Raw genomic sequence first — 17552 nt, 5'->3', positions numbered from 1 at the left:
AGCTTTGCGAGCTTTCTCTGACTTGAAGTATAAATTTTACTGACAACGTTTGAGCTTTCTTTGAATTGTGGATGACAGGTGCTTGCTGACCTCCCAGTGCTTTCCCCTAAAGACACCAGCTCATTCCAGGCTGCATTTCCACAAATGCTGGAAACCCTACCCAAATTCCTCCACCCTTTGTGCCTAAACCTCAACAATGTAGTGGTCAGGCTGTTCAATCATGGGGACCTTGAGTCCTGTGCCTAGTTTGGAACACTAAAGATAATGGTAGCATCCTGCTGCCCTGCTTCACTACCTCCAAAGATTATTCATAGGTCGACTTGGCTGAGTATCCAAGTGGTATAATTACCAATGGAGATAGTGGGAGAATCTTCAGCTGTCTTTTTTATAAAGAGCACAAAAAGAAGAGTTTTGTAATAACAGGATTTATTTTTATGACATGCTTGCCCACCCCCCCCCCCCTCTCAAAATTGAGGTTTGCCTCAGTTCATTTTTTAACTCTCCACTAATCTGTAGTGAAAAAAAAATACAATGTATGTGACAACCAAAAAAGTTTTTTTTTCCAGAATTACGATCAAGATTGAAATATTTTTATCTCCATGTTGGGAAAGTGAATCCAACCAGACCTAATTCCTATTATTCTTGATATTGTAGTTAAAACACAAAAATAAGGTTTTCTGGTAAATTCTTTAAGCTAACCTCATGCAGCAGGAAGTTAACACATTGTTAGCTGGGTCAGACCCCAACAACCTTTGGCACTCCTTTATGGTGAAGTCACCTGCAAAGATTTGCATCTGTAGTCAGGATTTGCATTGAGACCACTAATCCTTCCCTGCCTCAAATATTCCTGTTTATTTACATTTGGTTAAGGTTTCAAAGGTGCAAAGCTTTTCTGAGCTTAGCAAGAGCGCTTTGCATAGCTTGATAAGAGGAAGCAGTTATCATGGTTGCAGGAACATCCAACAGAACAATGTTTCAGCTGCCACACCATTGAGGAAACAGTCTCATGGCTCCACATCTGACCTGATATTATTGAAGGTCGATTAGTGAGAAAGGATAATCCAGAGATGTTTGAGAGGAAGTGTTGCACCAGCTCATCTGAGGGAGGAGAAATCATGATCCTCAAAGAATAGAATTAACACTTTTGGTATCAGGTATGGCATACGGTTTTTAAATTGACATGTAATACAGCACCCAGATTATCTTTGTAAATACTATTTATTACCTGTGATAAGTAAAAAGCACAGAGGTACACTTGGCCTCAATATGCTTTTATCTTTGTCAATTTAGTCTCAATCATTCTATATTTTGAAATGGTCCAAAATGGGGGAGGGATCATGTCATCGATAGAGCTTAATACTTTGTTAACTATGTCCTAGTCTGTTTGCATTTAGAAGCTACACTGCATTCAAACAAAAAGGACCCCTGCCAAAGGTAGGTAATGTAGCATTGAATACTGGGAAGTGGGACCAGCATGTCAGGACAATAGTCTAGAAATCAATATTCTTAATCCTTTGTGAGTTTGATTGCTTTTCAAAAAAGTAACTTTGTTTTTAGACCTAGAATTGTTAAATTTGATTTATTTGGGAAAAACAAAACCTTTCCCTAAAACATCCTTTGATTATAAACCATTTGTGGATTGTTGTATTTAAAAACTTTAAAAGTAGGCTTTCGTTTTTTCCTGGAAGTAGATGACAGCTGTGTGAGAAAGCCACTGACTAGTTTTATATAGGGGTATGAATGGAATTCAAACTTATTCATTACCAATTACTCTGCAGAGGGATGAGAAAGTATCACTGAATATATATCCTGATATTTAATCTTATGGTGAAAGTAGAGTTTGCTTCAATTAAGTGTCTTCAAACAGATGTTTTGCAATGAAAGGCCTTATTCAAACAAAGCAGTGACATCAATCCTCTAAATGCATTTTCATCACCCACATAATCATCAGAAAAAAATCCTAACAAGTCATTGTCTTTGCATCTCCAGTATACTCTACCCCCAGTTTTAATCTGTTGCTATTGTGAGTAAAAGATTCACAAACTGCTTTCTTCAACAATTAATGCAAAATACTGTGGATGCTGGAATCTGAAACAGAAACACGCTGGAAAATCTTAGCTTCTGTGGAGACAGTAGAACCAACATTGAGGCTAATGACCCTTCCTCAGAGCTCTGATGAAGAGTCATCTAGACTCAATGTTGGTTCTGCTCTATACTCTCCACAGATGCTGTCAGACATGCTGAGATTTTCCAGCATTTTTCTATTTTTGTTTCTTCAAAAGGTTGATGTTTCTTCAAAAGGTTGATGTTTCTTCAAAAGGTTGATGTTTCTATGACTTAGTTAATTCTTGGATTTCTAAAAAGTAGCTTCCATGAAATTCCTGATTAGAAAAATGACCATCTACAGTCTCTTACAATTAGGACCAACAACTATTTAAACATCAGGGATGCACACAACCTTGGCATCTATCCCAATGTTCATTTCTACTGTGTCTTTCAGCCAGTACAAACACATCTAGTCATGGTCCTTGTTATTTTACTTTAGGATTTCTCAATTGTTCTTGGCTTTATACAAAAACTATTAATATAGCAGCTTGGGGACCAAAAACTTGGTCAAAGAGGATCTTAGGAGGTGGCAGAAGTTGAGAGAAATCCAATGCATAGATAGCTGAAGGCAAAGCCATGATGGAAATGAGAGTCTGCAAAAGGTCAGAATGGGAGCAGCACAGATTAGATTGAGTGTTTGTCATGGTCAAGAGGTTAGAGAAAACCTAAAGGGATCCTTTTTCCCCAACTGTAATAGGTTTTATTTCTGCAGGCCATTGACAATATGTATTGTAATATTTTAGTATCAACAAAACACTGTACAATATTTACACATAACTTAAAAGGTTTAGAACAATTACAATACAAACATTTTGCAACTGGACTAAGAAAATAAATATACAATTACCATGTTATAATGCAGGTTATATATTAAATTAGGATCATTCTTGGTGAGAATAGTCAACATTTGGTTTCACTTGTGCCAGAAACAGCACTAATCCATGATTCTCAGGTTGCAACAAGAATGATTAATGCTCTTTTTTTCTATATAGTTTTACTCATTCTAGCAATATTTAAAGTATTTTACAGCTGTTTATCTTTATGGCCTTTCAAATTAATACAATTAGTTTTTCTAATATAAATTGATAAACAAAAATATGTTGATAAACAATTTTTTCCTTGTGTAGATGCAGCTCATTTGTTTTTGCGAAAGTCATCCAACCTCCTGCACTCCGGCCTCAGGCCTGCTGGGTCAGAGGTGCTATGATTTGCCCCTAGATAGAAACTAGTTTGTGCAAAAATGTTTTTTAAAAACAAACTTTCATACAGCTGCACGTTGCTTCAGTTGAAGTTTCTGATTCTGTCTTAACACTTTTTTAAAAATCAAGGCTTATGCAAAACTAGGCAGAGGAATGCCCAATAAACTCCAGAAAGGACAGTTTGTTGCTTCCTTCATTTTTTTTTTAAAAAAGCTTCAAAAGACTGGTTTGTGGTTCAGTACTGCCAGGCGACTCGGAGCCAGCATGTGATTGCACCGTTATTTCTTATTAGCGATTCTCCTTTTCCTGGTGGCCAGCATGTCATAGAAGGGGTCCTTGCTGATACTGGCTCTAAAAAAAAAACAACCATATCTTAGTCCATGCAGATTTAAACTTTAAACCAGGTCCTTAAATATGCAAAGTTAAGCAACAAGACATAGCTTGGCTGGTGTTAAGAAAGCCCTTTCTTCCTGATTGCCTGGTATCTACCTCCACACATCCCCACTACAGACTCCTCAATGGGGAAGAGATCATTGTCCACATCCTCCTGGAATGTGCCTTTGCCAAAGGAGGTCTGGAACGAGGTCATCATTTTTGTCAAGGTTCATTCCCAGCAGCTTCACCATAACAGTAATCTGTATTCTATGGGCTCTTCCCAGGGATACACACAACCTTGGCATCTATCAGTGATAGTGTTGCACACTGTAATATTCTAAGAGCCAGGGGTGCACTAAAGCTTGTGGTGGCAGCCACCACAAATGCAGTGAGAAAAGGCCACCAAAGGTTTGGAAATGGGTTCTGTGAATATTAACTAATTGTAAATGTAGTGAGCGACAAACAGCATTGAAAAAAACTGATTTGGTTTGTACCTTATGTAATTTACTTTTTACACTGAGTTTACTCTTTGGAACACTTGCCAGATGGTCTGTGTTCTCTGAACAGACTCCTCAGTTTTCCATAAACCACTGTTCTAAAAACTTTGACAGTTTCCCTGCGGATACCATTCATGATTATAATGCCAAAATGTTTCCACAAATAACTCACTACATGAATGAATGGGAGGCACATCAGCCACGATGACGGTGGAGCAGGCAAAATAACCTGCAATTGTTTCAGATATTTTGAGTAGTCTAAGGAACAATGAGCCTGTTTGGAGCAACCAGCATTTAAGTTCTCCTTTAGGTCACTCCTATACAAGCATGAGCATGCAAATGTCCAAAGATTCTACAGTACAGGTTTAGAACAATTACAATACAAACATTTTGCAACTGGACTAAGAAAATAAATATACAATTACCATGTTATAATGCAGGCTTTGATGCTGGCTATTTTCTACATCAAATGCATCTCTCCCTCCATAAACCCCAGTAGTGTACCTGTTTCAATTAATTTTCCACTTTCACTCAAAGGTGAGGTCTCTTCCCCAATTGCCTGTCATAATCTTAACTGTTAATCCCAATGGAAATATTTTTAGCTCTGATGGTCATCCAAACTCCACTCCACAGATGCTGTCTGACCTGAGATTTTCCAGCATTGTGTTTTTGTGTCTAAAATCTCAAGATTCTCGTTGTGCCCATGTTTGCTTCCATCATCCTTTTTTAAATTCATTTATGGTATGTGTTGCTGGTTAGGCCAGCATTTACTACCCATCCCTAGTTGCCCTTGTGATGGTGAGTTGCCTTGAACGACTGAAGTCCCTGAGGTGTAGATATACCCAGTGCTGTTAGGATGAGAATTCCAGGATTTTGACCCCACAAGTGAAGAAACAGCAATATATTTCCAAGTCAAGATGGTGAATAATTTGGAGGGGAACCTCCAGGTGGTGTCCTTAAGTATCTGCTACTCATCCTTCTTGATGGTAGTGCTTGTGGGTTTGGAAGGTAGCCACCATATTTATATGGCGAGTCCAGTTGAGTTTCTGGTCAATGGTAACCTCCAGGATGTCGATATTGGGGGATTCAGTGATGGTAACTTGCCTGGCACTTGTTAATGATTATAGGGGGGGTTTTAGAAGTAATATTTATGCCACATGTTCTGCTCAATCTAAACTATCCCTCATGTCTTTGTTATAGGATGCCAAAAAACTACACAGCAGCAGGAATTCACCAGATCCAAGGAGCATAAAATTAAGACTAATTCTGGTAATTAGCGCTCAGCTGAGGTTGTGATACCGAGATACTGGTTTCAGTAGCAGTTCTGCTTGTTCACGGTAAAGGCAGCAGAGCACTGAACCATCCACAAGATGGATGTCCTTCTAAATAGAGTATAGCCAAATCTTTAGACCATAAGACAATTAAGGAAAGATGTACTTGACCAGTCATGCATAGTCTCATGCAATGTTACACCAGGCCTTTCCCCCACAAGCAAATGTGCCCGTCAGTGCTTTGAGAACCATCCAATTTGCTCCTTACCCAAAGCCCTGCAAGTTTTTACATTTTCATGCATGGGCAGCACAGTTCCAAGCACTGCTGCCTCATAGCGCCAGGGACCCGGGTTCAATTCCTGGCTTGGGTCACTGTCTGTGTGGAGTTTGCACATTCTCCCCGTGTCTGCAGGGGTTTCCTCCCACAGTCTAAAGATTTGCAGGTTAGGTGGATTGGCCATGCTAAATTGCCCCTTAGTGCCAAAGAGACTAGCTAGGGTAAATGCATGGGATTATGGTCGGTGCAGACTCGACAGGCCGAATGGCTGCCTCCTGCACTAGAGATACTGCTATGAAAAATATATATACAAGGTTAAAACATGATTCAGTACCAAGTTTGATATTTGATTGCCAGGTACCCTCATGAACTCTTGTTCTAGATTATAAATAAATTCAGATGCACCGAGAACAAAGAACATCATACCCAAATGAGACACCAAAACCTATTTACATACTTGATTGATTTTATCCATTCATCTTTTTCCTCTGGTGTTGGTGCAGATATTCTGTAAACCACGTGATTGCCTTCAACTACCCGGCCATCAGCTTCAGTCTTGCAGGCTTTGATTACCTGGCCTTTGTGGCTGGGATTGAAAAGCTCAAAGCAGTTCTGAAGAGCAGAAAAATGACGTCAAAACAGGAGTCGATAGTAAGCTGCATTGACAATGGCACAGTTGTTAGCACACTCGTCCCTGAGTCAGAAGGTTGACAGTTCAAGTCCTATTAGGATCAAATAAAGTGTGGAGAGGCCCTTTAGCCCATCAAGTTCACGCCAACACATTAGAAACACCTGAACTCCCACCTAAACCCATCTGCCAACACTTGGCCTGTAGCTCTGAATGTTATGTGCCAAGTATTCATCCAGATGCTTTTTAAAGAATGAGGTAACCCTCCTCTACCACCCTCCCAGGCAGTGCATTCCAGACTGGCACCATCCTCTGGGTAAAAAGGTTTTTCCTCAAACCCCCCCCTCACCTTGAAGGTCTGGCCCTTCAACTAAGGGGAACAGCTGCTTCTTATCCACTATGTCCATGTCTCTCTCAATCTTGTACACCCTGATCAGGACATACATGTTTTCTCTGCTCCAACAAAAACTACCCAACTTCTATGTTCCATTCCAAGCAGCATCCTAGTGAATCTCCTTTGCACCCCCTCCAGTGCAATCACATCCTTCCAATAATGTGGCAACCAGAACTACATACCGTACTCTAGCTGTGGCCTCAAAGTTCTATACAACTCCAACATGACTTCCCTGCTTTTGTAATCTATGCCTCAATTGATAAAGGTAAGTGTCCCATATACCATTCTCACCACCCTACTAACATGCCCTTCTGCTTTTAGAGATCTGTGGACAAGCACACCAAGGTCCCTTTGTTCCACAGAACTTTGTTACAGCAGGTTTACGAGAGAAGCAAATAATAGAAATGCCTTTGACAATATATTTCGTCCACTCAGTAAGATTATTTTAAAGTTCCCTGGTTCATCTCTACATTGAGTATTTCCTGGTCAAATTACTCCTTCCAAAAGTATCACCTCATACTTTTCAGGGTTAAATTCCATCTGCCACTTATCTACCCATTTGACCATTCCATCTTTATCATCTTGTAGTCCAAGACACGCCGCCTCACTGTTAACAACCCAGCCAATCTTTGTGGGAGGTAGGATTAGTAAATTTGTGGATGACATAGTCAATGTAAATGAATAATAGGGGGCCCAACACAGATCTGTGGTTCGCCACTGGACACTGGCTTACAATCACTAAAGCAGTCATCACCCTGTCTCCTACAAATGAGCCAATTTTGAATGCACTAAATTACCCTGTATCCCATGTGAATTTTTCTTCTTTGCAAGTCTCCCATGTGGGACCTTGTCAAAGGCTTTGATGAAATCCATATAAACTACGTTGACTGCACTACCCTCATCTACACACCTGGTCAGCTCAAAAAATTCAAATCAAATTTGTTAGACATGAACTCCCTCTGACGAAGCCATACTGACTATCCCTGATCAAACTGTGCCAAGTAGAGATAGATGCTTTCCTCCAGAAGTTTCTCCAATAGTTTTCCTACCACTGACACAAGGCTCACTAGTCTGTAGTTCCCTGGTTCATCTCTACAACTCTTCTTGAATAGCGGAACCACATTAGCTGTTCTCCAGTCATCTGGTATCTCCCCCATGGCCAGATAGGAATTGAAAATTTAGGTCCGAGCCCCTGCAATCTCCTCTCTTGCCTCCCACAGCAGCCTAGGTCACAATTCATCTAGACCTGGAGATTTAACGACTTTTAAGACTGCTAACACCTCCAATACTTTGTCCTTCCTTGTTTGAGCTACATTGTCTTTTGGATGAGGCGTTGAATTGAAGCCCCACCTTTGTTCAGTCCCCATCATTTAAAGAATTTCCAACATGGGTTAGGTGCTCATGTTAGTGAATTCATTTTAGCTCACCCTTTACAAAATTCTGAATGTTTCTCAAGTTTCAGTTCCACAAATATTAGCAACCCATTGGTATTATTCTTAATCCACAAGCCCAGACAGCAAACATCAATCGCAAAGATAAAGGGGCATGGGATTCTGGTCACATGTACTAGCCTTCTCTCTACTGCACTGCAATTTGCAGGAACTTGCTTACTCCATGAGTCTTTTGGCTAAGATCAAGCACAAGATCAGGTGTGTATTGCACGTCCTTGTCAGCTTGGATCGGGTGCATCTCTTCTGTGGTGGAAATGAATTGGTGTTTGGAGCAAGAGATAGATTAAGGGCTAGCCCTGCAGTCTGCACATTGGCTTTTAAAATTTTTATTCCTTTCTCAATTATAAAGTCTTCCTGCCTATGCCTTACTGAATTGGGTACAGTGATGTGCTTAAAGCATGAATTCATTGCCCACACAGGTAATAACCACACCCTTACAAGTTAAGGACTGGGGATAGCTGACCTTGAGTATTTAAATATTTGAGATTAAAATTCATTCAAGTCTGGTGACAAAGTGAAGACTGACAATTTTTTAAAATCCATTAACATGGTATTTTTTTTATTTTATGGTCCGATTGCCAAATTCTTTGATTCACTCAGGCAGATAAATCACAAATGACCCAATATCACGAAGTCAATTACTCACAGGTTTGCGTGGATCTTCAACTTCCCGGATACTGAGATTCTCTAATGGAATTATTCCTCTAGGTTCCTTGTCCTGTGATAATGATAAATTAAGACCTTAATGAACATCAGCAATTTGGATTCCACAACACACACACAGCCCACTAGTTTCTTTCCAGTACTGAATCACAATGACATGTGCCCTTTATGGTAGCTCAACTTGCACATGCAGCAGACCCAATACCACTAACAAGTTGGCAGAGGCAATGCAATGCCATCACTGGCAGGAACATTTAATTAGTGACATGTTTACATAGCCAGTTTCCATTATAAATATAAATATGGGAAATAATGATTAAATATAAAATAAAGTAGGACTAAATTACTTGTTTCTTCACTCCAGCTAGGCATGTGGGGTTCTGAGATATATAATGAGATGGATGGAGAAAGCAAAGCACAACTAATGGCTAAAAATCCAGATAATAATGAAAGATAATCCAAAGGTGAATCTGCCAATACACTTGCTGCAAATGAGGCAGTGCCTATGATAATCTTTGTCCGAATGTCACTATGCCAGTTTGAGTAATCTGGAAAGTCAGTATGTATTATACTTTAATGATGAAGATTCACACCAAATTTCTTGCACTCAAATATTTTCATCAGCCTTAGGCAGAATTACTGTCAAGAAAATGTTTTTTTTTAGACTAATTTTAAATATTATCTTTATGTTCAATAAGCTCAGGCAACTTACGGTTGTATATTCAAAGTAATAGAGGCAATTGTCTGTGAGAATGAACCATCGCCGTTTCCATGTTTTTACTCTTCCTCCTAAAGTAAAAAAGAAGTTTTGAAAACACAGGAAAAAGCTTTAGAAACAACTTAACTTTAAAACGTCATTTTAACAACTTTTTTATACAAAAAAACACATGACTAATGCAAAACACCCACACTTTTTTCCTACCACACAATGACATTTCATTATTTAGCTAGTCCAAATATTCTTACTATAAAGTTCCATCTGTTTTAAGTCCACAAGTGATCCTGTGGCATTATACATATTTTTCCTCTTCATTTTTCACACGAGACACACAAATGTTACTTTTGAAAAGCACAGTACACTGGCAGGAAGGGGTCACATTTCCCTAGAAGAAAACACTATGTGCTGCAAAGAATATTTATGACAGCTGAAACAAATTCAATCTGCAGGATGTTTTGGCGCAACCTTCTACTAATAGATGGTGACTCAACCCTTTTAAAATCCCTTCAGCAACAAAGGGGAGGGGATGGGTTGGAAAACCAGTCCTTTTCTGTTTTGTAGCTAGCTTCCTTCACCATCTGTAGCCATTTTGTAACAGGGCAAATGGTTCTGATCAGAGTCTGAATGTGTTGAAGGAACAAAAACAAACTTGTGAACAATGAGTTGTGGCACTGACAAAAATGTTACCATACTAACCCAACACATGTACCATCCAGTAGGGTCAGTCAATAGCAAGTCAGAGTCCTAACCCTGCCTTATATTCACTGCCCTGGACAGAGCGCATTTTAAACTCAATCTGTGCCCCAGCTGAGCTCAAGAGTTGAGGTGAACTGTCCCCGGGCTGGCCCCATTAAAGAACACAGCAATTTATAAACACAATGTCAGAATCTGTGGGCAGCACAGTGGTTAGTACTGTTGTCTCAGCACCAGGGACCAGAGTTCAATTCCAGCCTGTGGAATTTGCACATTCTCTGTGTGGGTTTCCTCCGGGTGATCTGGTTTCCATCCATAATCCAAAGATGTGCAGGTTAGGTGGATTTGTCATGCTAAATTGCCCCTTAGGTGTCCAAAAACATGCAGGTTAGGAGGATTAGTGGAATAAATATGTGGGGTTATGGGGATAGGGCAAGGAATGGCCCTGTGTAGATTTGGTGCAGACTTGAAGGGCTGAATAGTCTCGTTCACTGCACTGTAGGGATTCTAGGATTCTAATCCAAAACAAAAGGAGGCCATTCAGCCTATTGTTAATGTGCTAGTTCTCAAAGAACCATCTAATTAGCCCTACTACCCTGTTCTTGCCCAATAGCCCTGCAAATTTTTCTTTTCAACTATTTAACCAATTTCCTTTGGAAAATGATTTCTGCTGCCAATACCTTTTCAAGCAGCACATTTCAGATGATTTTTTTTGTCAACTATTATAAATCTAAGTTTCTCCTATTCACTAGCAAACCTATTCACTAAATCGCTTAGTGAGGGGGAGCAACTGAAGGAAATCAGTATCAATAGATAAGTGGTGTTGGGGAGATTGAAGGCTGATACATGTGGCCTTAGAAATAGTGGATACACTGGTGGTCACCTTCCAAGATTCTATAGACTCGAACAGTTCGTACACATGAGGGTAGCCAATGTAACTCCACTATTTAGGAAACAGGCAATTACAAGCCAGTCAGCCTGATGTTAGTAATGGAGAAAATACTATAGTCTATTATCAAAGATCTTATAGCAGAGCACCTGGTAAACAGTGGTAGAATCGGAGAGAGCATGGATTTACGAAAGGGAAATCATGCTCGACAAATCTACTGGAATTCTTGAGGATGTAACTAGTAGAGTTAATGAGGGAGAGCCAGTGAATGTGGTTTACTTTGACTTTCAACAATGTCCCACATAAGAGGTTAAGCGTGTAAAATTAAAATGCATGGGATTGGGGGATAGTGTATTGAGATGGATAGAAAACTGGTTGGCAGACTGGGAAAAAAAACAAATCATTTTCCAAATGGCAGCAGTGACTAGTGGGGTAGCACAGGTATCAGGTATTCACAATATATATTGATGATTTAGATGAGGGAACTAAATGTAACTAAATGGTATGTTGGCCTTCAGAGAGAGAATTAGAGTACAGGAGCAGGACTGTCTTGCTGCAATGATGATGTGGAGATGCCGCCGTTGGACTGGGGTGAACACAGCAAGAAGTCTCACAACACCAGGTTAAAGTCCAACAGGTTTATTTGGTAGCAAATACCATAAGCTTTCGGAGCGCTGCTCCTTCGTCAGATGGAGTGGAAATGTGCTCTCAAACAGTGCACAGAGACACAAAATCAAGTTACAGAATACTGATTAGAATGCGAATCCCTACAGCTAGCCAGGTCTTTAAGATACAGACAATTGCTGCAATTATACAGGGCGAAGTGAGACCAAACCTGTAATATTACAGTTTTGGTCACCTTATGTTGTTGCTATACAGGGAGTGCAAAAAGGTTTACCGGACCGATGTATGAGGAGAGATAAAGTCGATTAGGTTTATGTTCACTGGGGTTCAGAAGAATAAGGAAGATCTAACAGGACTATACAGGGTAGATGTAGGAAGGATGTTGCCAATAGTAGGAGTGTCCAGAACCAGGGGTCATAGTCTCAGGATATGGGGTAAACCTTTTAGGACTGAGATAAGGAGACATTGCTTCACCCGGAGAGTGGCGAGCCTGTGGAATTTGCTATCAAAGTTGAGGCCAAAATATTGTATGCTTTCAAGCAGGAGCTGGATTATAGCTCTTGAGGCAAAGGGGATCACAGGATATTTGGGGAGGGGGGAGGAGGAGGCAGGATCAGGCTATTGAGTTGGATGAACAGCCATGATCATAAGGAATGAATGATTAGGGCAGCATGGTGGCACAGTGGTACTGTTGCCCAACAGCACTGGGGACCCAGGTTCAATTCTGGCCATGGGTGACTGTGTATGTGGAGTTTGCACATTCTCCCCGTGTCTACATGGCTTTCCTCCCACAGTCTAACCATGTGCAGGTTAGGTGGGTTGGCCACGGTAAATGTGCGGGTTTACGTGAATAGGACGGGGAAGTTGGCCCTGGGTAGGATGCTCTTTCAGAGAGTTGGTGCAGACTCTTAGAAACCCTACAGTGCAGGAGGCCATTCAGCCCGGAGTCTGCACCAACAACAATCCCACCCCAGGCCCTAACCCCACAAATTTATCCCTCTAACCTACACATCCTGGGACACTAAGGGGCAATTTAGCATGGCCAATCAACCTAACCCACACATCTTTGGACTGTGGGAGGAAACCAGAGCAACCGGAGGAAACCCACACAGACAGTGACTCAAGCCAGGAATCGAACCCGGGTCCCTGGTGTTGAGAGGCAGCAGTGCTAACCACTGCGCCGGGCCAAATGGGCCTCCTCTGAACTTTAGGGATTCTATGGCTGTACGTAATGGTAGAGCAGGCTCAAAGAGCCGAATGGCCTCCTCCTGTTTCTCTGATTTTGAATACCTCTATTAAATCTCCTCGTCTTAAGATTCTCTTCAAGGAGAATAATCCCAGTTTCTCTAGTCTCTCCAAGTAATCCAGTTCCAAATTCCTGATACAATTCCAGTAGATATCCTCTGCACCCCTCTCGAAAACCTTGACATGTTTTCTAAATTGTGGTGCCCATAACCAGACAAAATGTTCCGAGGTCTAACCAGTTATTTAGAATGACTCAGCACAACTTCCTTGATTTTGCTTGTTTCTAAAGCCATGGATCCCATATGCTTTTAAGATAGGAGGTGCTCAGCAACACATTATTCAAGCAAGTTTTAAGTTCTCAACAAGACTCCAGCCTAAGAGACAGAAAGCACTGTTGCTGGGAGGTGGCACTAAAATTTAGGAATGCCGTATATAATTTGTGCAGAATGAAATGGTAAACTCTCCACAGATATGCAATGTTACTGTGGACCATGAGCAGAACCCAATGCCAATGTGTAATGTTCCAATCATTCCCTATCCAGAACAACAGGAAAATTGGATCAATTTGTTCGATCAATTGCCCTACCTGAAAACTGTAGGAAGGAAGGAAGAAAGGCAGTTCCCTAAAACTACCCCAGCATTGTTTATATTCATCACCACAAGGAAGATCTGTGAGGAAGCACCTTTGATAAAAGTAAATGGGCAAGGCTTGAATTATAGCAAACAGCCAGTTAAAATGCTAAATGATTAATCCAGAACATTACCAGTCTGTGGCTACTAGTTAACTGTGCCTGCCAGCAGCATACATGCCGAAAGGTCTGGCCAAGTGCAAATAACGGAGTAAAGTGCCTGTTGCGAGTTACTACAATCTCAGAGTGCATGCAAACCTTTTCAATACCATGTTCGGTATTAATCAGATACAAATTCATGTCATCTAGTATTTCAGTGTTGGTTCTAGCATAGTGTTTGAGAAGTTAACGCAAGGCACAGCAAAACAGCGAATACAAGTATTTCACTAATTTGGTCTGGTGGTTAGAGAGAAGCAAACATACCAGGATCCCAAAAGTCAAAGATTGTGCGTTTCACGAACGAATATGCCAACAATCCTTACAAGATACTGTAGGTGTGTCGCAGAAAGGAGGGGGGGGGGGGAATCAGATCTCGTAGTGGAATGAAACTACACAGCAAAGCGTTATCGCAGGAGGCACTTCACAACAATGTTTTCTTTTAAAAAGAAAGGGAAAATACAAAAAGGAGGGAAGGGAAAACAGAAGTTAAGTAATGCAACCAAGTCAAGAGAATCAGGAACCTCCTCTGGTACGTACCTCCTAATGCAGAATAAGCAGAGACAGCCAGTCATAGAACAGAAAGGTGACAGGTCATAGGCCATAAGGAAAACAAGAAGGCACATTTAAGCCAATTTTATAAAAAAAAACTACAGCAAACACACAAACCAATAGGAAAATCACAAATAATGCAAGGAAAAGAGAGACACATACAAATTATAACTCTGAAGGTGCAACCTGCTTCATATGTGGAAAGTTGAAGCAGTTCAAATGTAACAATCATGCAACTCCCTTCAGTACTGCAGCAAAATAAAAGCACCAAGTCAAATGGTTTAGTTTTGTAAACAATGTTTCCAGCTCCACTATCCAATATGTTGGTTGAATAATGGAACTGTAAATCAGCATCATTGTACAAACCCCACATACTGATGAGCAAAGCATGTAGAAAGAAACCAGTGTTAAAATACAACACACAATAGTTCCTTTTATTAAACAGAAAATATGAAAAATTACAGTAATTTCCAGGTATTATAGTTGCAGTAATTGTTTCTCCTGCACACTGTTGATTATGCCAACCTTCTGGGGCAAATGATGGGCAATGGCCCAATTGATTTCCTTTCTTCAGGCATTATCATTTGGTGCTGCCAATACGTCATACTCATGGCCGAACTGTATACAAGCTCATCGCACAAACAGGCAGCCACTCCTAGCGTCACCTGTTTTTTTTGAAACACAAGGTAGGGCAACACAAGAGACATCGGGCAAAACCAGACAGACATTGCTAGTAGCAGTCAGTGGACAACACAAAGGTTACAACCAGAACACCCCTCCTGAGCCTGTGATCTCCACCACTTAGAAGGCCAAGGGCAGCAGAAACATGGGACTTTTGCAAGTTTCCTCCCCCAAGCCACACTCATCCAGATTTGGAATTTTATCACTGTTCCTTGGTCAAAAACCTGGAACTCCCTCTCTAAGTGCTGTGGGCATACTTGACATCACATGGATTGTGCTTCAAGATGCAAGTTCATTGTCACCACTTTGACAATGAGGAATGGCAACAAATGCTGGTCTTTCCAGCAATGCCCACATCCCATGAATTAATTAAGAAATGAAAGATTGAAGCAGTATAAAATGGGCAAGACAATTTAGTATTGTGACTTTCGAGCTATGGCAAATTCATCACTTCATCCCCATTTTGGTATCATTGCAATAGCCTTGACATAACACCCGCCACAGCGCTGTTAGGTAGGGACTTCCAGGATTTTGATCCAGAGACAAAGGTGGCACAGTGCTACATTCCCAATAGAACGAAAGTGGCAGAAAAAAAAAAGAGACAAAATCCCTTCAATTTAAACTGTTCGCTCACTATTTCCCATTCAAGGATAACCCAAGCCCAGGATTCTACCAGCATTGATGCATCAGAGAATGTGCTTGACCTCTTTGATTCCATGCAGAAGCAGAGACCACTACAGTGCCTTATCCCAACAGAACAGCTAACTTCAACTGGTCAGGAGGGATCTCATGAACCGGAATCCCATAGTAGGTGGTTTTACACTTGTCCACATGCCCACTCATCACACTCTGCCCACTGAAACCAACGGATGGAAAACCACGATGCAAGCATACAATTGGACAGCCCTGCCAGTAAATGATGCACTTTATTTCGTCTTCTGTTGAATGAAAGACTTGTGTCTATACATTACCATTTAGAACTTCAGGGTATCCCAAAGAACTTTATAGCCATTGAAGTACTTTTTGAAGTATGTTTACTGTTGTAATGCAGCAGCCAATTTGTGCACAGCAGTTGCATCTGCAAAAGTGACCAGATAACCTGTTTTACTGATGTTCGTTCAGAGATAAATGTTGGTTTAGAGCATTGAGAAGATCCTCCCTGCTCCTTTTCAAAAGTGCCTGGGGTCTTTTAAATTTACCCAAGGAGGACAGATGCAAAGAATGACACCTCTGATAGTGCAACATTCCTTCAGTACTGCACTGGAGTGTCTTCAAATTTATGTGCTTAAGTCTCTGGAGTGGGACGTCAAACTCCTGACTAGAGGCGAGAGTGTGGCATGGGTTACAAGTGTACCTAATCTGATAGATACCCAAAATGAAACAAGACTTGGGTAATAAATCTCAAGTTTTCTACAACACTGTTAGAGTATGATGAGCCAACTAACCTAATTTTAATAGCCAGCCTTCTCGATCAGGGTTAAAAAACGTGTGGGTCAAATCATTCCCATCGTCTTCTGGGATTTTGAAAGGTTCATTCTTAATACTATCATACAAGTTCTGCAGAGGGATGGGAAAGAGAGAGATTAACATGAATCTAAAGCACAATACACCAGTTAGAGAATTACAAAATATTTAGAGCACAGAAGCAGACCATTCTGCCCATCTGTCCTATACCAGGTGTTCATTTTCGACATCTTCCAGCTCTCATCAACATAACCTTCTATTCCATTCTTCCTCATGTACTCATCTACCTTTTCCTTCAATGCACACATGCTTTTTGTTTTAACTATTCTTGTGCTAGATAGTTACACATTTTAACCACTTCTGGATAAAAAAGTTCCTTCCAAATTCCCTATTGGATTTATTAGCGGTCCCTAGATTGTGTCTCCCCGTAACTGGAAACATCTCTGTTTGCTCTATTAAACTCCTTCAGAATTTTAAAGACCTATCATCAGGTCACTCCAGAGATTTTTTTTCTGGAGTATAGAGTTCAATCGATATAACCCCCGAGTTCTGGAATCCCTATAAATCTTCTTTGCCCTGTTGCTTTATATACTGGCAGAATCATTTCAAGTGGAGCTCAATTTGTTCACAGACATAACATTATTTTGCAGTACAGACAAATGCAGCAGTAAAACCATCCCACAGACAATAAAAGCTAAAATGACAGGTCATTTCCCCACCCCTCCTATCAACTGACCTAGGCTAAAATACAAATTATTAACTCACTGAAAGCCACTTATCCACCGTCACCACTCCATCTACATTTTGAGAAAGCATGTAGGGATGGTGGAAAAGAGTTTTGGTTAAGCACTTACCCTGAGCAACTCCTCTGGGAGGTCTCCTCCTTCATTGATGCCCCGATTCATGGATATAAATCTTTCCACTGCGGGTTTGTCCCTCACATTGGGGTTGTGCAAACTTGTGTTCAACATGATTATGGCAAATGATAGCACGTAGCAAGTGTCTGTTGAGGAGAAAGACAAGCCAATTAAGTACACTCT

General features: G+C 40.7%; 1 protein-coding gene across 1 annotated transcript in view; it reads right to left on the bottom strand.

Annotated features, from left to right (window-relative positions):
* Nucleotides 1-1576: 1576 nt before the first annotated feature.
* Nucleotides 1577-17552, bottom strand: part of cyth3a (cytohesin 3a) — an 83006-nt gene continuing 67030 nt past the window's right edge. Inside the window, exons 8-13 of the mRNA XM_078240605.1 lie at nt 17367-17515; nt 16494-16605; nt 9574-9650; nt 8845-8916; nt 6183-6337; nt 1577-3656 (exon numbers count right to left, since the gene is read on the bottom strand). Coding sequence (XP_078096731.1) covers nt 3584-3656; nt 6183-6337; nt 8845-8916; nt 9574-9650; nt 16494-16605; nt 17367-17515 — 638 coding nt within the window. The 3' untranslated portion in view covers nt 1577-3583. The remainder of the gene's footprint in view (nt 3657-6182; nt 6338-8844; nt 8917-9573; nt 9651-16493; nt 16606-17366; nt 17516-17552) is intronic.

Source organism: Mustelus asterias, chromosome 23 (genome assembly GCF_964213995.1).
Source record: "Mustelus asterias chromosome 23, sMusAst1.hap1.1, whole genome shotgun sequence".
Classification (NCBI taxonomy): Eukaryota; Metazoa; Chordata; class Chondrichthyes; order Carcharhiniformes; family Triakidae; genus Mustelus; species Mustelus asterias.
Note: the sequence above shows the minus strand (reverse complement) of the source record. Positions and strands in the feature narration are given on the sequence as shown.